Here is a 24,335-nt window from a genome sequence, read left to right as displayed (position 1 = left end):
TGTAAAAATTAAGCTTCTAATGCAATTTCGTAATTCTTAATATTCGTTATATTTTAACATACAGAAATGCCTGAGCTATCTACTATATCTAATCGAATAACCCATATAAAGTTATATAATATATAAATTGGACTGAGAAAGTAATTATAATTGAAAATTTCTGTATGGCAATGTTTTTTAATACTGTATTTTCAAGGACAATATAATATACATAAAAAGAAGAAAATGGAACAATATTTTATAAAAGTATATTATTTTCATTTTTTTAATTTATTATAATACATATTAAAATATTAAAGAAAAAGCGCATGGTATATTCGTTTGTATTATATCTTCTGTCAAGAATTAAATTTCTTTGATGCTTACATAATCATTTGAAACATTAGAATATTTTATTTATGTAATATATGTAATATTATAATCTCATTTCATAAAATGAATTTTTCTTTATAATGTACTTATAACAACTTTAAAACTGTTGAAACAAAATTCTTGGCAAATCTTTTTAATTTTATTTTTATATGCTTCATTCTGAAATAAAACATGAAGTCTGTAAAGTATGCTGTCCTGGACAAAGAAAATAAGTCAGTCATAACACAGAAATAATATAAACATATAAAACCATGTAATTTTGTTTTTAATTCTTATGCTTTTTAAAATGATCAGACCATTTGTACTTTAAATATCTAAGAAAACATTATTCTAATCATTACCATTCAATGGTTCATTTTTTCGGTTTATTCTAACTGAATTTACTTATATGATATTTTATTGTTAAACAAAAATGTAAAATATTCACAATGTATATCAACTTCAATTTGTAGATGCTGCATAATATTGTATTTGTATGTATTTGTAAAAAATAAAAATGAAGGCATATAATACATTATTCATTACTTTAATAAACTAATAAATAAAATAAAATTAATATAAAATGTATTAATAGATGTGTTATTGATACAATAATAGAAATGTTAAATTTCTACCAAACTAGGGAAACAAATACAACCTTCTTATGAATATTAATTTTTCAGTAAACAAATAAGTAGATAAATATGCAGGATGTTAACTATTTTTCAGCATACTAGTAGAAATTTAGTGCTTAAATAAATTATATTATTGCAATTTACTAAAGAATTTCTAATTATTTTCAACTGTTTGTAATTGAAAGCTGTATAATAAAACCTATAATTACAAAAATTATTGCTAAGGTGTAGAAGAATGGAATGATATTATCATTTAATGAATATTCTTTAAAGACACTGAAAATATAAAATTACAAATATACTAACTGCATATTCGTAAATATCAAGCAATATGCTTAAAACAATTATTTAGTAAACATTTAATTGTACTTCATTGTTTTGTTTTTAATAAGCATCACAGAATAATTAATGCACAGATTTGTATATTAATACATCACATATGAACATTCTATATTATTAAACAAACACACGAATTTTTTATATTATATTTTTCATATAATGAGATGCACATTCATTTTGCTAAAATTAATTCATGTAAAAGTAATTTACATTTGATGAATAGGAATTGTTAGATGTTCACAGTTATTATAATGTAGGATGAGTAGAAAGTGATTCACTTTCTTCAGCTTCTTCTAATTCGTTATCTGTACTTGAAGATAAATGTTCTCCTAGAACTAAGGAACGCATTTGTTCTAATACCCGATGTAAAGATTCTGACCTCTGCTCCATTCTATCGTTTAAAGGTGTAGCATCACCACTTGCAGTACCACCTGCTGGTGTTTGCGGTGTATTACTAGGTGGTATGGGAGTATTTGTACCATCCCCAGTACCTATAAGTACAAAATTATCATATTTAACAAATTTAAAATTTTTATAAACAATTTTGAAATTTTGTAATTATACCCATATTATCACTTGCAGGACTTGCAGGTCTCTCTGCACCTCTTATTTCTCTAATAATTTCTTCATCCTGATTATTTAATCTTAAACCTGCAACTCCCTTTTTCGGAACATTATACAAATCACGTTTAATTTTTCTTCGCCTAGAAGGATCATTCCTACGCAACTGAAGCATGGACCCAAAATCAGCGATATAAAGAAATCCTGCAATTAATAGTTCACAATTCCGTTTGCCTTGTTTATACGCAGTTTCTAATTCATGGCTTGTACGTTGATCATATTGCCACCAACCTGAAACAGTATAATTTAAAATCATACACACTACAATTTTCAAAATATCACAAATACAATAAATATCAATAGTAAATAATGTTTTAATTTGGGAATTTACAAAGAAAAATAACTAATGTTGCGCAATAAAGACGTTTTATTACAAAAATACAATAAAATTAAATATTAATTTTTATAATATAGTAATAGAAATTCTTACAACTTTATTTCAAGATCTTACATAAAGCTTGGTGCCATAATTTATAATTTTATATTAAGATTTTACATGGAAGCTAACGTGTAAAAATATACACGATTTTATAAATTTCTATAGGAATTATATACATAAATAAGAATGCCAATTGTGTTTGAACCACATAAAACATAGATACAAGTTATTTTATTCCTGAAACACTTTTTTTTTTAACCCTGGATAACCTGCACCAGGCACCCCTCACCAGTGGGGCTGGCAAGGGGTAGTGTGAGATTTTTACTCACTAAAGCTCCAGGGGTGTTCCATCCTCGGCCATAAGGGGGGGTGCACCGGAACCAAACATTTACCCTCAGCGACACCCCCCGGCCCAGTATATGCCAACACGACACGCTAGTACTAGTTCCGGAACCCCGGGCCCGGCGGCAAGAATCTTAAAATGGGCGAGCCGGCGGTCCCGGACTTCTCGACCGGCGACGCCGCCGACCCCGCCCCCCACCCAATATTCCTGAAACACCTTTGCAAGGTGCATCCCTTTTATCACGCTTGATGTTACGTTTATAGCGTGGTTGATGTTTTCTATATTGACATTTATTTTCAAAGTCAACAATATAAAGTATGCCGCAAATTAAAATTTCACATTTTGTTCTACCAAGGTTGTATATAGTTTCCAAATCCTCGCTGGTCCTCAAATCATATTTCCACCAACCTATGAAGGGGTACATTAAAAACTATCCATACTTCATCACATGTTTTTAACAAATAATGAAGTTCCCTATATTTTACCTTAAGTATTTAGAAAGTCAATTATATATATAATTTATTTTTTATGTAATACAAATATGTATTTATAACATGTTTCAATTCTTTTTTAATTTTCTATAGCTCATGTATGAAATTGATTATTATAAGAAATGATACTTTACCGTTCCTGCCTTCATAAAACCACTGATATTCTTCTTCGGTATGATCTAATTCCTTATGCGCTTCCTCTATTTCTACTAATTGTGGTCTGTCAAGGAAGTCAGGAGGAATTTCTTGACGACACATAGGGCATCTTTTGCTTTGATTTGCAACACCTTTGACACATAGATAACAATACACATGATTACAAGGTAATCTTGCTGGATAAATGCATGGTTGAAGGCAGACTGCACATTCTGGTATAACTGTTGAACCTATGAAAAAAGATACGAAAATGTTATTACAATTATGATAGACATTATTCACATCATTGAAGATATTAGCAACCTCCTTTAATAATGTATATGTAAATACAAATTTACAAAAATTTTGTAATCAAACTAAAATTAACTTCAATCGATTAATATGTTTCTACCAGATTATCACTGCAGTAATTGATATCAAATTATTACGTATTACTAGGGTCAATCAATAAAATTTTACATATAAGTAGTAACACATTTTTAAAATGAAGGATACAGACATGTACCTTCCTTTTCGTCATTTTCTTTTTCTTTATCCTTGAGCGTGTTATCTGCTATGTCTTGCGAGTTAAGTTTCGCTTGAGCCATAGTTTTAAATACAGTTTACTTCTTCATTGAACAAAGTCAAACATTTCGTTCAAACAGGTAAGTATTTATTCGTCACATCAATGAAACCAACAGAAACAGAATGTCGACCATAAGCCATCTTCGTTGTTTACGACACACCAGGGGTTCTGAGCTTTAAGAATAGCTTGACTGATTTAACCGATTGATTGAGAACCTTAGGAACTCATAGCTCACTTCGTAGCACTTTATGGTACGTGGCATAAATAACTGACATGTGCATACATATTCAGCTGACTTGTAGTCGAGGATAAACCATTTTCTTATGAGATTTCGAGAGAAACGATGTTAATATTAACAAAACGGTGAAGTTGAAAATTATATTTCATCTAATTTGAGTTCATTCATGGCATAGATAAAATCTGTGCTAGGTATTTGACAGACCTTAGATATAGTACAAACTGTGCATACAATGTATTTTTCTATCTACTGTTCTGAAATACTGACACCATAAAAAATGTCTCGATGCATTAGCGAACTCTGAATCGAACGGTCAATTACTGAACTATATAAGACTACACATGAAAAATGTGAGCTTGGAAACTTTATGAAAAAAAATGTTTAAATTCTTTTAGGTCTTACCAGATATAAAAATATATTATTTGAAAAAACAAATTTTCCTTAATCATATTATATTATGTATAATGAAATTATTTACAGTTTCAGTAAGGATTCAATATTTATTTTAAATTATAATGTGAAATTAAAAAAGTCTTTATAACTAATAAAAAAAAACAGTATTTTAATTTAATATTGTATTTAAGATGAAATATTTCGATGTTGCATCATTTAACTAAAAATATTGCAATTTAAATGAGTATGTAATATATGAAATTCAACTACTATTAATCAAATTTTCTAAAATATTAATCACGTAAGAATAATCTTGTAGAATACTGGGATATTAATTAAAATCTTAAATAAATAAAATAACAAAAGATTATTGAAATATAATCTTTTTAGTAATTTATAAAAATACATAATTAATACAAATAATTGCGCGTATAAATATATAAATTATTACATTGTATGATGATTTACAGAATAAATCCATGTATAAAATGCTACTCCCACCGTTCAAATATTCCCGCTGCATGGATTTGTCGTTGTCACAGTTTGTAAAACGCTCGTAGTAGAAATGAATTATAGCTACACTGTAATTCGATCTCTATTAATAAGTCTAAAATCTTGTATTATCAGTAATATCAAGCGCAACATTACTCTTTACATTACTGTAAATACATTACAAGCTAGAAAACTAATTACTACAAATAAAAATCGTTGATAACTCATTAGTTCTACTTCAAATGTAATAAACCTTAGTACTGTAATATTTCTAAAAATCCACCTAAGTTTGTTCAAGTACAAAGATTCAGCAATTATTTCTATAAAATTTGAAAGTCAATGATATACTGAATGCCTGTCCAAAGGTTTTTACATAATTACCTTGGAACAATGCTTCGAAAACTCTAATAAATAATGAATGCGAAACAAAATCTTACTAAAACTGATATGGAAAAGTATTAAAGGTTTGTTTTACATTCTTTAGTAACAAATATTAATGAATTGTTAGCGGTTGAGAAGTTATTAATCAATTTTATATGCGTTGTACAGATCTGTATGGAAAGTATCGTGTGTCTTTCTCTTACTGCCACTAAAACATATATCTGTCCTTGTCGAATACCTCTTTCTTATCATGTTTCGCGTATAAGAATCAAAGATTTATGAAGTTGTTCTAAAACTTAGTGGTACCAAATTTTCTATTTTTACCCTTGTTTTACTCATTACAAGGGTAGAAAAAAACACTTGACTCTGTCCTCTAAAAATCATCATCGTGTTGATGATGTTGTCATACTGTGTCTCTGATTAACTACAGCCAGCATCACGTAGATATGAGCTCGCTCTGCCGGCGCACAGTGGTCTGGATCGGAGAATTTAGTAAAATATTACTAACTTTTTATTTAGTAGAAATCAAAATTTGTATCTATTTCTAAATGTTCATTAACATAAAAAAATGACAACATTAATACAATTTAACAAAAATTATAATTGGTACGAGTACTGAAAGTTGGACATTAAGAAGACTACATTTTTCACTGAAAAATTGCTCATCTTTCTTGTGGTACCATAACGACTATGTTTAATATTTCTTATTAATTCTTTTTTTGTATAAAGAACTACCGCAACGTCAATCTATCAGCAGGGGTATTGAACTGGAAGCTCACAAGTCATCTAAGGTCCCCTAACGGCCTGGTAAGCGACAGTTACCCTCTCCATATCTACCTTCACATATTTGTATTGAACATTACATAGAGCTGCTCATGTACTCCATGTTGTACTCGGGAAAAAAACCTCGGAAACAGGATAGGGGCAAAAAGCGTTTCTCGCTATGTGTTTTATTTATAGTTTTGACTGGTTACGTGTAACCGTATTGACGAACAGCGAACTAATCAATTTTTGTCGATGTTCATTACATCGTTGAATTATGTTTAATATTTTGATAAACATCTTAATATTAGTCATAAATGGCATGAGACACATCTTAAAATACATTAAGTACTTATTTATTTATTTAAGTCTGTGTTGGTGATTAGATGTCCAGTCTATCTTATCTCTTGTCGGTGCATTGGTTATGTAGTTTATCCTATCTTTGGTCGATAACCCTACCATTCTAAAGTACCGACACCTACAAAAATACTCCTGTACACTAGCGAATTCTAACTAAAAAAATGGTTAACTTGTGAACTACATAAGGCTACAATATAAATACTGATGTACATATTCTACTATATAATAAATATATATTTTAAATATACTGACTCATTTACTTACATAGTTATATGCTGCGTTCAATTTGAAAATGTAATTTTTATACCATAAAAGACGTCCTTATGATTTTAATTGGAGACAATAGGTAACTTGAAGTAATAATAAAAATAAAAATTCAACATTTTTGGTTTCATGAATTAATAAATGATTGCACAAACTACAAATCAAAATAAGCGAACGAACTGAACAAATGTATTTTATTAGAAAACTAGGAAAATATAGTTCACTAAAATATTATAATAAAACTATTAAGCACGAGACCAATAACAGATTGATTGTTTCATTCAAATCTTGATTTTATCCACGTTTATTTGAAAGCGGTACAGATAATAAACAGAATTTGTCAGTTTAAAAACGTTCAGCTATTATGTTTTATTTATAACTCAATTACAAGGCAGGTTTCCATTAACATTCATGAAATATTTCATTTATTCCTATTAATTAAATATACCAATCACAATAAAACAATATCAAACCGTTTCATATATTATTCACAAATACTTGGGACGGAGACTTCGATAAAATTATATCGAACACGGAATAATCGAGCATCTATATTGTAGAGCAACGTTCAAGATAAATCGATACACGCGGCAACGAGGTAAGCGGCGCCTGCCGCAGCTCACTTCAGAGCACTCGCTCCTCTTATTCTCGCTCTTTCTTTATTCGCTCGCGCGAAAACGTGACGCTGATTTTTCCGAGCGATTGTGTCTGCCTTTGTTCCGTCTGTCATGTTTTGAAACTCTCACGTCTGTTTTTTTCGATACAGTAGTTTCCGCAAAAAGGAAAGGGACGCACGGTCCCGAGGATCGAACGTGGTTTTTGAGGTGTCAACGATGTCACGGTGAAGTCGGTCCGTGCGTGAAAGTTCAAGGAAGGCGCGAAACGATCCTCCAGTAACATCTTGAGACCTATCAACGTCAACAGTCGTTAAAAAAAATCGTTCGTCTTCGTCGCCGTATTAAGATCGCATTGTAGTGTCAACTGGTGTGTAATTAAAAAACGTTGATCCTTCAAGAAACACAGCAGTGTCCTGACGGATCAGAGAGAGGATGCTTCTTTTGATAAAGGACGAAGATTTAAAAGCTGGATTTGCTTGCGTCGCGTGAAACGAATTAACCTAGAAAAAAATAGTGCTGAACGCAAGAATGTCGAGTCCTGTTCAATCGGATGAGAATATCCTCGAGGAGGCGCGGATATTTTTTAAGGAGCCGGAGTTGTCCTGAATTATCGAGCGACCTCTTGCACTGCATGAAAAAGCCCGCATATCAACATCAAACATGTTCGGCTGTCCTAGAGAGGCCGTTCGCGTCAAAGTGAAGGTACGGTTGTGTTATCATGTCGCATTCTAATTTTTGTTTTTTTAAAATATTTAGCACAGTTGACATTGTCACGAGGACATTCGTTCGTGTCTGGTGTCAACTTCTAGTATCGTTAACGAAAATGTTTTTATGTAAAGTACCAACTGGTAGTATGTAACGGTATATTCTACAAAATTATGTTACTGTGCTATTGATGGAATAAATGATTATTCTAAACCTTGATAAGGGATTGCTATCGAATTTCGCAGTGTTTAGGGAAGATAATGTTTATCTAATCCTTAGGATCAATTTTATAATGTAAATCGCACCACTTATAAGTGACTTTATTATTATTATCATTGTTAGCTTAGTGCAACTGCTTTGTCCTCCGTTTTTTTTCCATATATTTCGATAGAGAAACAATGCTGAAAAAAACAGTAGAAATAATCAATTTCGAGTTTGCAGGAGATTAAGATAAGAAATGTTGAATGTTTTTTTTAACACTCAAAATTAATGTTTCATATGAGAGTATATTAAGAAGAAAATAGGGGAAGCATTATCGAATTAAATAAAAACTTGTTTTATTAACTTATGTTAATTATTTTATAGTCATTATTCACTTTATTAAAGGCTAACAGTATAAGTCAAAAGAATTAAATTTGATACAATTTATGTGACTTCAAAGATTAAAATAGTTGAGAACAATATTTTATGGATTTTAAAGGTCTATTGTGCTTAATTTACTTTTATTATAAAAGATTAATATAATTATTGAAATTGTTTTCTATAATCAAAATAAACAAAAATCCTACTTAAAACAGGTTAAGCAGAAGGGAGATTATTTTACTTATATGTAGTGGTAAAATTTTTAAATACGAATTATTGCAAAAACCTTGTAAATTACAAGTAAACATTTTAATTCTGATAAATAATTAGTAGAATATTAATATACATCAGCGAACATTAAATAACAAGTAAATAAATGAAAATATCAATTTATATTTCTAAAAATATTTTTTTAGTTATTCAAACAGAAATTAATATCATCAGCCATAATAGGCAATTAAATCGAAAGATGGATAAAATATTAGATCTAAACTATTTCAGTTACATTTTATTCCATGTCAATTTAATTTATAATTTCAAGATACATATAAGTAGACAAAATCTTTTATATTTTGAAAACTTTAAATAAAGTAATGCAGCATGTAGTAAAAGTAATTCTTTTTTTTTTATATATTCTGAATTCTTTTACATTTTGTAAGGTTTCATCTTTTTAACTCAATGTATTAAAAATAGAGATGAATCCATTGTATTAACTGTATATTGTATGAAAATCATACAAGTTACATATTGAAATAGTGTTTTTTTGTATAAACTCACCAAACATTAGTAATAAAACAAGCAGTAATAACGATTGTGACCTACTTATTAATTTGGTAATAATTGCTGTTATGATATTTTGAATCACTACCAAATATTTATATGTTCATTTCGGAATTATAACTAAATATTTCTATTATATATCTTGAAAAAAAAAATTTTTTAATCTTATACCACTTGACTTTCCCCATTTAAAAAGCCATTAGAAATTTCTCCAGATGGCTACGCGTATCTTTAGATAATGACAAACGAACTCTTTTCTATAATCCATCATTAAGTGCCACCATTATTCAACTAAACGGAATGAGACTTCATAATTGGATTAAATAAAATTTTCATCAATTTTTTCCCTGAAAACTGCCACTGCGTTCCGCAATTAGAATAACCAGCGTTCTGTAAAAATAATTAAAACGATGCTGCTTCACACTACCGTCGAGCAAATAGTTCTGCAGTACTGCGGTAAAAAGGTATAATTACAAACTGTAGCAGCGAGTTACGCGCAGAGCATACATAGGCGTCCATGTTTTTCATTTTCCGAAATGCTTTAATCGGATGTCAGACTCCCGATTTCGTATAGGGAATCACGGTTAGGTAATCGTGGACGGTTAACGCTCATGAGCATCGTTAAAACGTCGAACTTGATTCGCATTCTACCGACGAAACGCCTCACGATCACGAGACAGAACTCGACACCTAACATAACCCTCAAAAGTTGGGTGGTTTTATGGAGATGCGAGAACGGATACCGGATTTCAATCGAGCCTATAGCGGAGTTCACTTTTTGCATCTTTGCAACCAAGAAATATGCATTAGAATTGTATCTTATCGCATTTATGTGTTTTCAATTAAAGATGACCTTATTATCACCTTATTCATTGTTCTTGGTAGATACGAGATACCATGAGCAACGCATAAGAAAATAATATTTATGCTTCTTCAAAACGTCCATTTTGTTAATGCATCGTAAATAAATGACACTTGTTTTGTTGAATATTTTATATGATTTTATAAAATATTTGATCACAAATTGTAAGAAGTTTTGTATGGTTATTTGTATTAGCATAAAAATTTGCCTTTCAATCTTGTATTATATATGTGATCAAACGGAATTTGTTATTGTAACATTCCCCTGTATAAATGAAGAAAGTGTAATCCTTTTCGTCTTTAACGTTGAATGCACTTTGCACAACCTCTATAAACGATGTGTAAAAAAATTAATGCAAAAGTGATTTTATAAAACGAAATAGAAAAGAACGTAATTTTATTGTTTCCAACTGCACGAATTCTCTTTGTGCAACCCATGTAAACGGGGTATGGAAAATTAAATAGAAAATTGAATGAGTTTGATTAGTGTTTTTTATAACTATTTACTTATAGTACTCGTTCAATTGATTTCTAAATGATAATTTTTATCTTATTACAATGAAGGAACTCTTTATAAATATGGTACTAGCAGCCACATTTAAAGTACTGTAATAATTAATGATTCCCGCTATACACTTCGACATGAATTTAAAATTGAAAATCATTAGTGAATAATATAACAGGTTGCTTATTAACGCGCCGATACATATATTTTGAATAAATTTGTATATAATTGAGGCGACCCTTTTCATTTGAATCGAGACGATCAGAACAGTCTTTAATTAGCATCGAGTTCATGCAATCGATATAGTAGTTCAATCTTGAAGTCATATGAGACCCAGCTCTCGTTTAAGGTGCTGTATTGGAAATCTGACAGTATTTTATGGATCTTTTTTCACGTATAAAATCGTGAATTAACACATTAATGCATTAAATTTGTAATTTTAATTTATAAAATTTATATAACTTGTTATCATCAGTTAAGAATTAGTTACGTTCTCTTAAATCATCCTTTTTCTATTATTTTGTTTATAATTTATACTTTTATGTCACTAGGTGTTGAATAACCTAAAGGTCTGATTACGTGTAATTATTTTCTCATAGGGATGTCTTTTCCATAAATAGGACACTGTATCTGCAAAGTACAGTTACACGATTTTTGAAATAAAAACTATTTACCATATATTGTTAATTTTATTTTGTTTGTTTACTAGCCGTTTCTCTTTTTGTTTGTGCACTTCTTCAACTGTATTTTAATCTTCGCCAATTTTATTATTGTTGACTGAGTTTCTCATTTTTATGTTATCTTTATTATCTAAATATGTGCACCGCGTTGTTTTATTATATGCAATAAAAACGATATTTTCACTATAATCTTTGTCTATATAAACTTTCAGTAAAAAACTGTTAGAACTACGTTCGTGAAATAATATTATGTGGAATGTCTAACAGTAGTAATAAATAAAACATTAGCGAATAAATTAATATACTCGTGAAATTTTCACCATCTTTAATACAGATAGTACTTGACTTATTTTATGACACTAACTCGATCGTTTTATTTTTTAATATCGTTTTATGTGTACTTATCGGAGAAATCGTTTTATGTCAAAGAAAGCGGTTCCATTTAAAAAAAGGCACCAATACACTTTTTAAAGTACCCACTTTGTCTTGTAAAGAATATTTTTTATAACTTTTTAAATTCCTGTAAAATCAAGTCAAATCAAATTTAGAATGTGACTTGGCCTAATTGCGGAAATAATCTATTTTCATCTATGTCCGGTGTGATACATTATCAGCTGTTCGTATATCAATACAATAAATTTATTATTTTATTAAATCGATATAACAATGGAAATGTTATTCATCATTTAATGACGAATCAAATAATTGTCTGAATGTTTTTCTTTTTTCAAATATTGAAATTTAAAAATTAAGTATTCCTAAAAATAAAACGGACTTGAAAAATTTACCATCATTAGTAATGGTATCACCTTATTAAAAAATTGTGTCTCTTCAGTTTTCTAAAGTAGGTGTGCATTCATATGTTAGCAATAAAAATATTTGTGTTTGTTTAAGCTTTGATATTACAATATATTTTAAGGTCAGTGATAATTCTTTTTTTTTTCTTTTGGTTCAAATAAATGTATGAGCTAAAATCACCACCGCCAATATGAAGCAATTTTTCGAACACTCTTTATTTAATATACAATAATTAATTAATTAAAAATATACACCTATAATCTTTTTACAAATTGTTTCTTACAATAAAAATATACAATAAATAAACCAACAAGTAATTGAAATTACAAAACACTTCCTTGACACAAAAATAAAAAGAAAATCGTAAATATTTTTTAGTTTCGGGACCATTCAACTAGAATGAATTATTTTTGAAAACAAAGTGGGTAAATAGAATTCTTTAACACGTTGAATGCCATGGGATCACCAGTGACCCTCAACCAAATTGAACGACGATTATCTGAAAACATTTCTGTATTATACTCATAGCTACCTAATGAAGTGACATTAAACGAGATCAGCGTGCTATAATAACACGATTCGATCAAATGATTTAATATTATATTTTTTCCATTTTATGTATTTCGCTTTATGAAATTGTGCGGCGTTCAACGTGTTAATAATATAGCGCTGTTTTACAATATTTTTTTCCTGTGTCATTTAACCGAAGTACCTAGAAAGCTTTTCAAACAAGTTAATGTAAATGTTCAGACATCATTAATCAGTTACTTACATGTCACGGCGTACGTGCAGTTTGTACTTTATGTTTAAGCTAATAGGAGAATCTATAGCTGGAGAAAAAAACTGACTTCTATACGAATTTTTTTAAAGAGTACACATATTTTATATTGATAACTTCTTTATGTAACAATATTCATTATGTACTTCAGTTGTCGAAGTTAATTTCAATTTTGTTACACCTTCTAGGCATTTGAAAAATGAATTGATTTTTTACAATATTAATGAATGACGTTTTAACACAGTTATTGCAGTAATTTTAACTTTATCTTTTCAAATGAAAGAAAATAAATCGGACTAGTTTTACCGACTTAACGTAATTAACGAAATTAAAAGTTCATTTCCCCCTAATTGATAAAACTAGATCAATTTACGTCGTGTTTGGACTCATTTTAATGATAAGAATCTTAATATTCTATCGGTACTACGATTGAGAAGGTAAGGTTAAAATTATTGCAATTGAAATTTTCTCCATTAAATGTTTATAACACATCGGTCGAAAAGTCCCGGGACTAACTACTAAAACAACTACTTTTTTGCAAAATTTGGCTTTATTCATCAACATAGTCTCCTTCAAGAGTAATACATTCATTCCAACGCTTCTCTAACATTTCGATGCCTTTCTTATAGAACGAATTGTCAAGACCTTCAAAAAACGCTTCAGTTTCCGATATGACTTCATCATTTGAGTCAAATCTCTTTCCCTGGAGCATCCTTTTGAGGCTTGCGAACAGGTAATAATCGCTGGGGGCCAGGTCTAGAGAATACGGTGGATGGGGAAGTAATTGAAAGCCCAATTCGTGCAGTTTTGTCATTGTAACCACCGACTTGTGACACGGTGCATTGTCCTGGTGAAAGAGCACTTTCTTCTTCACCATATGCGGCCGCTTCTTCTTGATTTCATTTTTCAATTGGTCCAATAACGCTGTGTAATATTCACTATTGATGGTTCTACCTTTTTCAAAGTAGTCGATGAATATTATGCCATGTGCATCCCAAAATACGGAGGCCATAACCTTTCCAGCCGATTGTTGCGTCTTTGGCCGCTTTGGCCGGCTTTCACCGGCTGCTTTCCACTCAGCTGATTGCCGATTTGACTCTGGAGTATAATGATGGATCCATGTTTCGTCCATTGTCACATACACACGCAAAAAGTCCTGTTTATTCCGCTTAAACAGCTCCAAGCAGCGCCCTGAATCGTCAACGCGTTGTTGCTTTTGTTCCACTGTGAGCAAACGCGGCACCCATTTGGAAAACAGTTTTCTCATTCCCAAATTTTCGTGCATAATATTGAATACACTGACTTTTGATATCTTTAGGATGTCAGCTATCTCCTGCAACTTCACTTTATGGTTGTCCAAAACAATTTTGAGGATTTTTTTTATGTTTTCTTCTGTGGTAACCTCTTTTGGACGTCCTGAGCGTGCAGCATCATCGGTGTCCGTACGACCTCGTTTAAACTCAGCATACCACCGACAAATGCTTGTCTTCGAAGGAGCAGAATCTTTATAACACTTTTCAAGCCATTGCTGAGCTTGAGCGGTATTTTTTCCCATCAAAAAACAGTGTTTAATCAACACACGTAATTCAGTTTTTTCCATCGTTTTGAAAATAACAAATGTAGCGTCAGTAAAGGCACTGTAACTCAATGATCAATGGTCGGAATGGCATGAGATTTTGACACGTATCTTTTGAAGGTTATTATTAACAAATGATGGGATGGATTTTTTTTTAAAGGCGCTATCTGTGGGTTAGTCCCGGGACATTTTGACCTATGTGATACTTGACGCTTGCAGCATCTCTTTGACCTGTCTATTTCTCTTCTCCTCATTGTGTTCATTTTCTGTTCCTGTTTACAGGGATCACATTACACTGAGCTCGAGACAGTGAGTAGTGCGCGAAGAGTAGAAATGATGCAGTGGTATTAAGCCGAGCAGATTTCTGTGGAATTTAAGCGAGCATCATGCAGGTTAGACTGAGGCGAATTGGATCGAAATAAGAATCCAGTCCACATTTGTTGTATCGCAAATTATATTTCTCATTTTCTGTTTCTTATTTGCTAAAAGAAGAATAAAAAAATTCTTTTCCGTTTTTTATCATTAACGGTCAAGTAATTTTAGTTCTATGATGTCAAACAGAAAATGATCTGATTCACTTCGGTCTACCCTACAATCGACCAATCTAGTTAGCCGGGATCCCCAGAAGACGCAGGGTTAACCTGGAAGCCCGTACGAAACCGAATGAGAACGCGGTTACGAAAGCCCGATGATCGGTGTAATAACGTTGCATCTGTTTTATATAAGTCGACGATCGGACGTTGCGACGTGATTTTATGTAATCGTGCACGCTTTCCACTTTCGGCTGGTCGAACAAACTTAAATCGTTCGCGAGGGACGCGAGTGCTCGAAAAACGAGCTTGGTTGGTTGGACACTTGACACTGAAACTGCCAAACGTGTCAAAATGATTTACCTTGGATTTCTACTTTTACAATTTTTGAGGAAATACAAAATTCATTGCAAAGTGTAAATCGATCGAAATTTTAACACATCCGCAACCACGGTCATATTTGAAGTACCCTTACTGTAGATCGTGTCTTTCTTGCAATTGTTTCACGTGATATGTTATTCATAAATTTTTTTACATTTAAAACATAATACATAAATTAAAGCATTTTACATAAATGTCATATATATATGAAATTTTGATATAGCCGAAACGACAATAGGCTATATGTATGCTAAATATATCTTAATATCATCAAGCTAATCAACAGCGTCGCACATAAGTATGTGTCAATGAATCCATTTCTATAATTTGTGTGAGAAAACATATAGGGTAACAGCGCCTAATATGGAACACTACAATATTTCGAAAAATAAATAATTTGATATGTCAGTTATTATGGGAAACGCTTCGTTGGTAATAAAAAACAATCTATTAAAGAATCAAGATTATTAATAGTTGAACATCAATTAAGAATTTGTCATTGAATGCGAAGCATTATTGTGTTTGGTAGTTTTCAAATCAGGTGTTCCATATTAGGTGCCGTTACGCTATTAGGCGATTTGATTGCTCGGTAATTCTAGTGCTAATATCATCAACCGTTGATCTTTAGGGTAAACGTAGACACAGAATGTTTCTATATATAATAATTCTATCAACGGTACTGCTGTGAAAAAAATTATAGGATAAGGGGTTAATTACGCTGGGAAAACATCACGGAAACGAAACCGTCGGTAATCCGCCTCTTTGTGGATTCTTGTGTTCGAACGTGACTGCTAATACTTACTTACCCGTGGATCGATACAACCGAATTTCACTCGCTCGTTAAACGAACCAATTATATACACGTGTCACAAATAAAAGCAGAGTGTTGCGCACACTTTGCGGTCCTGTGTTCTCGATTTTTCAATTTGGAAGTTATATCAGCATTGCTTCGTTTATAACTATTAACGTTTATAACATATATAACTATTATTAAATAAATATTTTTTCGGTAAAATAAAAACTTTATTTAAAATAATGTACAAAAGCCTAATCCTTAAAGTAATTGGTATTAAATCTTTTATCGGCTTTGAACTATTTTGTAAAAATACGTTTGCATGATTTTTTGAAGTGTTCCAAGGGTTTCCCTAGACAGTATATGTATTCATAATTCTTTATAATTATAAGATTCTAAAAATTATTACGTATTTTTGAAGGTTCCGAATAACGATCTGTACAAAGAAATAAGAATGTTTTTATTTATAGGGAAGAATAACATTATTCCCATTCTGTACAATAATTTCAAGATGGAGTTCGTAATGTTACTCCAATGTTCACTTACATGCATTATCAATGTATTATTAATTTTCGAATTATAAATTATATCAATCTTATAAATATATGATTAAACGCAGTTACCCAAGAATAAGCCGAAAAAGCCTCAGAAAAATGGCTCTTCTTGTAAAATTGTTTCTTCTCACCATTGCATTAATTCTAATCGATTGATTTCTTCGTGACATAAATTAAAATGTCAGGATTAATTAGATATTGTTAATTAATATCTAATTTAAATTAATATAATATAATTAATTTTTTTGTGATAAAATTAAATTTAGCAATTCCTAGTTGCCCACAAATGAAAAATTATATCACAACAATGAAAATTTTCTTAATTTTCCAATAGTTCATTTGCTTTACCTCTAGGTACTAATGAAACTATTTTGAAACTTTCTTCTACTTTTGTTTTATTTAAATTTTGTTCTATCCTCTGATATTTTCACAAATCTGCTTTAGATCATCATTGTTTCAACATTTGTACGTCGATTTTTGCTTTGAAAATAATTTATACAAAAGTATTGTAATTCTAAAATTTGGATAAATATGGAGATTTTGGTTATCGATACAAGGATTAATTGTCTTAACCAATTAACTACGTTTGATGGGTACACTCTTCATTTTTTTATTTCATTGCGCGCAAAACGAGAGATTTTTCAAACTAAATTCTACAGTTAAGAAGTTCAAAGGTGCTTCACTATTCGAAATTTCCTTGATTTAAGTACTTTTCTTTCTGTCGAAAAAGCCAATTAAACATCGCACGTGTCATTTATGTGTAGAAATGTGAGACCAGGCACCAACCCGAGTACCGGAAATTCAGCGTGGACCCACAGATAACATCTATCGAAGTACTTCAGAGTATACTCATCAAAGCGTTCGACATCAAAGGGTAAGACAATGCTGTTATTAATATCCGTGTAATCGCGAAACGTGTTACACGATGAAAGAGAACAACGTTAACATGTTCTCGCTCACTTTGGGGCGGCGGTGATTAACACGTTGACTGCCATCAGAATTTCGAACGTTTTGTATAATATTATTTATTCTTTCGTGACAAAGGTAAATGGTATTAGAATCAATTATTAATGATTTAGTATATACCATAGTTATTAAGTTATACTATTATTTAAGTAGTTACTTGGTTTGTAGGGACAATCGGCTAGACATAATAAATATAACCAGGGAAAGAGACAGGGAAGTACAAAGGCAGGAACAGACATCGAAAATACAAAAATTAAAATGCAACAGAAGATATCAGTATTTATTAGGAGTAGGAACACCAAAATACTTAAAAAAGATCCCCATATATGGGGACGCTAGAATAATTAGTAAACGCGTGTAATAAAACAGAGTCAGGGATGACATTAGAATTCATTTTAAACGGTAGGGGGAACAAATGTGTAATAGATTGACTGAGATTTTTAAAAATGATTACTTAAACGTTTAACATGTATCAAATGCAATGATTTTCGCGCAACACAGGAGTGTTTTGTTTACTATACAATTTTTGTAACACCAATTTAAAATAGTTTTACAAAAGTACATCGCCATGTACGAGTCAATTTGCAAATACATAAAATGTTTCATTCGATAGTTTCTTTGTAATTGATTTTTACAGAGAATTCACCGTTTCATATCGGGCAATAGACGATTATGGATCCGAAACGTACTTATTCCTGCTTTCCGATTGGGACTTGGATGCAGCATTCATTAGGTAATCTTTTATATACAATCGTTAACACGTTCAGTGCTACGTGTACCACATATGGTACACGTAAATTCTTGTAAGAAAATATTTTTAAGTATTTATTATTTAAAAAATATTTTATAAAATATTCAAATATATAAATATTACCAAAAACTTTAATGTAACTTAATATTTCATTTAAAAAATCAATATAGTTCATAATGTGTTAATAATAATATAATAAGAACTTCATACCTTTGGGCGCATATACATGTATGCGTCCAGTGAAAGTCATCGTTATGGATTATGAGCGCATATATGCGTTTTTCAACCGTTTTAATCTCACACGTGCTACGGTGACAATCATAAGTGTATGTGATTATTATACGCGTTTCTTAGTATTATTCAATTTGGCCTAATTGAAGAATTACAATCTTTGTCGTAAGATCACGATTTCGATCGAACTGTACGTTATTTAAAGAATTATTTTTAACTATTAACCACTTGACCTACAATATCGGGTCAGACTGGTAACGAAAATTTTAAACTGAATTTCAGAAATCTAAATGTTATTTATTTATTTTTAAATATTAATTAAATATTACTTTTCTATTATCAATCGTTAACCTTTGTAGTAAACGTAGACATAGAGTAGGCATCAAAATTTGTTCTTTTCCTAATAAGTTATTAACGATGAAGCAGTTGTGTCGATCATAGTTACGAAATAAGTCATAAGGCAAGGGATTAAACAGCGGACTGTAAAACCGTGGTCATAAAATAAATAAAAACTGTGTAGACTTGAAACTGTTTTAATTCGATGTTGTTGTCTTTATCGCTACAAAATGAGTGTCCTGAAGACACTATTTAGTCAGAGGAACCCCCTTGTCAGCGAGGCTCTCACTGTGTTCATTGTACCCCAAGACTTAAGAACATTTTCCCTTAACGCCAGATTTACGGACATTTTTTCTACAATTTATTCTATTGTTCTCAGAAAACTTGATGTTCGTTCAGTCTGATCTTGGAAATTACAGGTATAAGAATAGACAATTAGGATAAATATTCGTGTAATTGAATCATTTAAAATCGATGTAAACATTTACCAAATAATGTTTATAAAATCCAATATGCGTCAAGTTGACACATTCCGTAAATGTAGTGTTAAGAAGGCAAGCATTGACGAAACGCAGACAAACTGCGTTCAACTTTCCCCTCGTTTAGATTTTTTTCCAAAAGAGTTAATAATATTAATAACCAGGCAAGTGAAGCCGCGGGTGTGAACTAGTCCATAGATAAACCTGACGTACTACGTATCTTGATACCGTGCGATAAGACTTGCAGTAGCGTTGACCGGTTGTCGGTTGTTCCAGCGCTTCCGAACCATATTTGTACCTACAAGTCAACTTGAAACCATTCGGAGAAACGGGCGACTGCGAGTGTTACTGGGAGCAGAATGCCCAGGAAGTATCAACGCGACAGGAAACCGGGTTTCCGTACAGGACACCCAAGTTACCTGGTCTCATAATGAATAAGGCGAGTAACTATTACCTTCTTGGCTTACATATGACTGAATACGACGTTACGTGAATAATTATCTCCTTTCAAAGTGGAGAGTTTGCACGTATTTACACGAGCGATAACGAGGCGTTCGGGTGGTTAAACTTGTTTTTATAATAATCTTATAATTATCCGTGAATTGTAAAATCTCGTCTTAATATCGGTTTATTTGTCTATGTAAAATTTAAATATATAATATTCTTTATTAAAGAATGGTTTGTGTTTTTAAAATTTAACTCAATTCATTTAAGGTATTATTAATTTCTTGCTTTGTAGCATCGAGACAAACTTGTTATAAAAATTTTAAATAGAAATCAATAAATATTAGTATTCGTTCATTTTTAAATCGAGGTAAGATATCAGTTTTTTGTCAGTAATCAAAATTTTAGAGTAAATATAGATTTCCTTTTTCATTTGAAAAATTGTTAATGATAAAATTGCTTTGTTTAATAGAGTAACGAAAGAAACTATAAAACAAAGAATTACGAGACGTTCAAAGCATATTAAAAATAATAATTGTAGGGCGTTAATTAGTATTATGAAATGGTAGCATTTCTTTATGTTACTCTTCTTTAGCATCTCCTAACCAACGGAATTTACTTTCTTTAATTACGCAATAATTAGTCCTTAAAATACATTTGTATTACGTGACCACAACAATGTTTATATTAATAGCCTAAAATAATATAGCCGCAAATTACTGTGATTTCAATTAAGATTCAAAATTTTAACCCTTTACAGTTCTACGCTAAAATAGACTCAACATTTAATCTCGTTTCAAAAATTACATGTTTCATCAATTTTTATAAATTTAATTATTCGCATATCATATTCATATTGTACATAAGTACAAGTTCAGTGTTAATTGTTTGTCCCTTATTAAACTATAACCAAACACAGTAACACCGATATAACTTCCAGAGTAAAAAAAAACCGAGAATACTTCAGACTCGAGAAAACCAAAGGATTAACAAAAGTTAGAATACAAAGCACCATGTCTCAAAATGAGAAATTTAAAACATGTAGAGTAAAACAAATCATAGGAGTCTAACGATTAGAAATGGCATTTCATAGATGGAGAAAACGCTGAACATGGTTCAGCGTGCTCTGGGTAACTTGGGTGAGGATTCGCATCAACAAAGTGTTCAACCACCACGGCAGCCGCTCACGGATGCAGAGTTCCGCCGATTTCTGGATCCCATCGGACAGGTGATACACCCGAAGGAATTAAGGGCCGTAATATACTTTGGCGGGATTGAACCCAGTCTACGTAAAGTGGTTTGGAAGCACATATTGAACGTGTACCCTGAAGGCATGTCTGGACGCGAGAGAATGGACTACATGAAGAAAAAGTCGCAGGAATATCAAAATCTTCGAGAAAGGTGGAAATCCCTTGTTCAAAAGGGACAAAACGTAGGGGACCTGGGTTACGTGACGAGTATGGTGCGCAAAGACGTTTTAAGAACCGATAGACACCACAAGTTCTACGGTGGATCCGATGACAATCAGAACACGGCCAGTTTGTTCAATATCCTGACTACGTACGCATTGAATCATCCAAGCGTCAGTTATTGTCAAGGCATGAGCGATCTAGCATCTCCTCTTCTTGTCACGATGAGGGACGAGGCGCAAGCGTACATATGCCTGTGCGCTCTTATGAGAAGGTTGAAAGATAATTTTATGCTCGATGGAATTGCCATGACCACTAAGTTTGCCCATTTAGCTGAAGGTAACTGCGATTTAATACAACGTTACTGTGTAGTTTAATTTGTCTATTCCTTCAAACAGTGTTATATTTCGCAAATATGCTAATTATAAAGAATGAAAGAAGTTTCGATTCTAATGGTATCTAAAATATTATAAATAATATCGAGTTTTATATAAATGCTTATGTTTTCCAAACTCGTGACTACTTTTATCTTCAATTGTAGCCACGTTTTAATGTAACGGCGATTGAAACGTGGGTATACTTGAAAAAGTATTTTATAAAAAGTATTTTAATTGACTATGTATATGTACTACGTATAATCTTCAGTTTTCTAAAGTAGGATTATAATATATATTTTTTTCAGGTTTACAACATTACGATCCGGATTTCTACGTTTATTTGAAGTCTCATCAAGCGGATGATTTATTGTTTTGCTATCGGTGGCTTTTGTTGGAAATGAAACGGGAATTTGCTTTAGACGATGCTTTAAGGATGCTTGAAGTTTTATGGGCCGCGTTACCAGCTTCGCCACCGAATGGAGAACTTAATCTCGCGGAAGTACCATTTCCTCCACCTTCGCCGCCACCGAGTCCAAATGTGAAACATATTCGTGAAAATGCATACACAAAAGTCTGTGCTATCAGGCGACAAAGTTCTTCTGCAAGCATTGCAGCTACTGGAAAGAGAAAAACAATGAATACAGAAGAATCTACACAACTTTCGACAGAAACCAATGGAGATTCGAAACGGTGCGTATTTCTAATAGAAAACTATAAAGTTATTATTATAAGTGGCAATGAAAATTATTATTTATAGATCAAATTCTCCATACGAAGCATTCTCTGAACCAGAAAATGATTTAACAAGTGCAAAAAATCGAAGAAATTCCGAATCTACGGAAAAGTGCCTAAGTACAGGATCATTACCTGGCAAATCTAAACGTGGAAACTTGTTGGAACTGAAGGAAAGATTATCATTACCAAGTAAAGATCAAAATAAAAATAACGAACAAACTGAAAACGAGAAAAAATGCGCACGGGTGGTAAAAAATCTAAATGAATTCTTGAATTTTACAAGCCTTAATCGTAGTAAAGTAACGCCAAGCGATACCGAGCCAGAATTGAGGTTAGTTTATCCATTGAATATTTTCTTTAAGATCAATTGTATAAATTATTAATAAAATATTTCTTATAATAATGTAATTTTATATTGAAAATGACTTATTTTCTAGACGAGTTTCGAGCGAGAGCGGTGTTATAAGGGTATTAAAAGACGAGCCTAGTTCGCCAGATGATGCAACAGACTTCTTCCCAATGACTACTTCGATGACTAGAGAGTTAAGACTGGAACTAGAATCACTGGATCGACAAGTTTTCGGACCATCACCACCCAGCGATCAGCAATGTGATTGCGTTCTTTCAAAACGAGATAGTGAACTTGTTGAAAATGAAACGGACACAGAATTAGCAAGGTGCAGTCCAGCCGCAGATGTATTCGTTTGGGAAAATCCTCTTCATACATTACAGCCTAAAGCTCATCCAGCTACTCCTGATGAACAAGCAGAACTTGAGTACGATGGAGAAATATTGGAGGACCAAAATGGTGTTAAATCTGTTACTCCTATTAGATTATTAAAACGTACTACTAGGTATAAATTACTTCTTACAAACACTGACACTAATATTGCTTGAAGTAAGATTGCTTATTGTATACGTATACATATAATGCAGGTCTGAATCGGCATCAGATAGCGAAGAAACAGAAAGTTGGCATCAAAATGCAACTATACCTGAAAGTCCAACTAAGCAACCTGTACAAGAACACTGTGAAGAAGCTGCAGAATTGATGAATCTTATACCAGCAGGTACAAATGAAGATCAGTTAGGAGAAAGTTCTTTACCTCCACCCAACGAGTTCGGCGGTGGTAACCCCTTCCTTATGTTCCTGTGCATTACGCTTTTACTTCAACACAGAGACTTTGTCATGCGTAATCAAATGGATTACAACGAAATGGCCATGCATTTCGACAAAATGGTTCGTCGACACAACGTAATTCGAGTGCTCAATCAAGCGAGGCAGCTGTTCGCTGGTTATCTTAGAAGACATTCTTCTTCATCATCAGCGACGAAGTCAGACTCTATAAACGTATAAATACTATAAGCTCTTAATGCCTGAATGTATTTGCTGATACCATTTAACATGAATTGTGAAATTATCAACCTTGAATCGAAACTCTTCGGTCGAAAACAATGAACAATAAGTGGAAGGATGTTTTTTAAATCGGAGAAGTGAGTCGATATGCTTCCATCGACGAAAATATGTCACATGAAATACGTATCGGTAATAGAATAGGCAATAAGAAAATAAAACAATCTTTCCCGAAGGTGCTCTTCCGATCATTAAAGTCATCGATTTATTGCGCATTCTCTTAACCCTTTCAGATTTGCAGTTTCTTATTTACACACTTATGTACAAAAATTGTTATTGTTTA

General features: G+C 31.8%; 2 protein-coding genes across 3 annotated transcripts; one reads left to right on the top strand and one right to left on the bottom strand.

Annotated features, from left to right (window-relative positions):
* Positions 1 to 1,178: 1,178 nt before the first annotated feature.
* Rnf146 (Ring finger protein 146) lies at positions 1,179 to 4,438 on the bottom strand. 2 transcript variants are annotated; one of them, XM_031986119.2, is made up of 4 exons: positions 3,815 to 4,438; positions 3,294 to 3,545; positions 1,890 to 2,177; positions 1,179 to 1,816 (listed from the first exon to the last, which is right to left on the bottom strand). In XM_031986119.2, the coding sequence occupies exons 1-4, from the start codon at positions 3,900 to 3,902 to the stop codon at positions 1,572 to 1,574; spliced, it is 873 nt and encodes a 290-aa protein (XP_031841979.1). In that variant the 5' UTR covers positions 3,903 to 4,438; the 3' UTR covers positions 1,179 to 1,571. The 2 variants fall into 2 exon arrangements, with proteins under 2 accessions (XP_031841979.1, XP_031841980.1); XM_031986120.2 differs by having other exon boundaries at positions 1,194 to 1,816; positions 3,821 to 4,432.
* A 2,929-nt stretch (positions 4,439 to 7,367) lies between these two features.
* Positions 7,368 to 24,227, top strand: LOC116431120 (uncharacterized). The gene is made up of 9 exons (XM_031986114.2): positions 7,368 to 8,089; positions 17,675 to 17,784; positions 18,514 to 18,609; positions 19,950 to 20,112; positions 21,211 to 21,865; positions 22,209 to 22,593; positions 22,661 to 22,969; positions 23,076 to 23,492; positions 23,575 to 24,227. Exons 1-9 carry the CDS (start codon positions 8,048 to 8,050, stop codon positions 23,993 to 23,995), a joined length of 2,598 nt encoding a protein of 865 aa, XP_031841974.1. The 5' UTR covers positions 7,368 to 8,047; the 3' UTR covers positions 23,996 to 24,227.
* The last annotated feature ends 108 nt before the right edge of the window (positions 24,228 to 24,335 follow it).

Source organism: Nomia melanderi, chromosome 2 (genome assembly GCF_051020985.1).
Source record: "Nomia melanderi isolate GNS246 chromosome 2, iyNomMela1, whole genome shotgun sequence".
Taxonomy (NCBI): Eukaryota; Metazoa; Arthropoda; class Insecta; order Hymenoptera; family Halictidae; genus Nomia; species Nomia melanderi.
This window is presented reverse-complemented; position numbering and strand designations above follow the sequence as displayed.

What these genes read in the sequence shown, in the direction of transcription:
- LOC116431120 (XM_031986114.2), top strand. Translation starts at nt 8,048, where the DNA reads ATGTTCGGCTGTCCTAGAGAGGCCGTTCGCGTCAAAGTGAAG. An exon ending in TTGGATGCAGCATTCATTAG is followed by an intron (nt 18,610 to 19,949) that starts GTAATCTTTTAT and finishes CGGTTGTTCCAG; the next exon opens with CGCTTCCGAACCATATTTGT. An exon ending in TTATTAAAACGTACTACTAG is followed by an intron (nt 23,493 to 23,574) that starts GTATAAATTACT and finishes CATATAATGCAG; the next exon opens with GTCTGAATCGGCATCAGATA.
- Rnf146 (XM_031986119.2), bottom strand. Translation starts at nt 3,902, where the DNA reads ATGGCTCAAGCGAAACTTAACTCGCAAGACATAGCAGATAACACGCTC. An exon ending in TGACGAAAAGGAAGGTACAT is followed by an intron (nt 3,546 to 3,814) that starts GTCTGTATCCTT and finishes CTTTTTTCATAG; the next exon opens with GTTCAACAGTTATACCAGAA. An exon ending in GTTTTATGAAGGCAGGAACG is followed by an intron (nt 2,178 to 3,293) that starts GTAAAGTATCAT and finishes ATACTGTTTCAG; the next exon opens with GTTGGTGGCAATATGATCAA.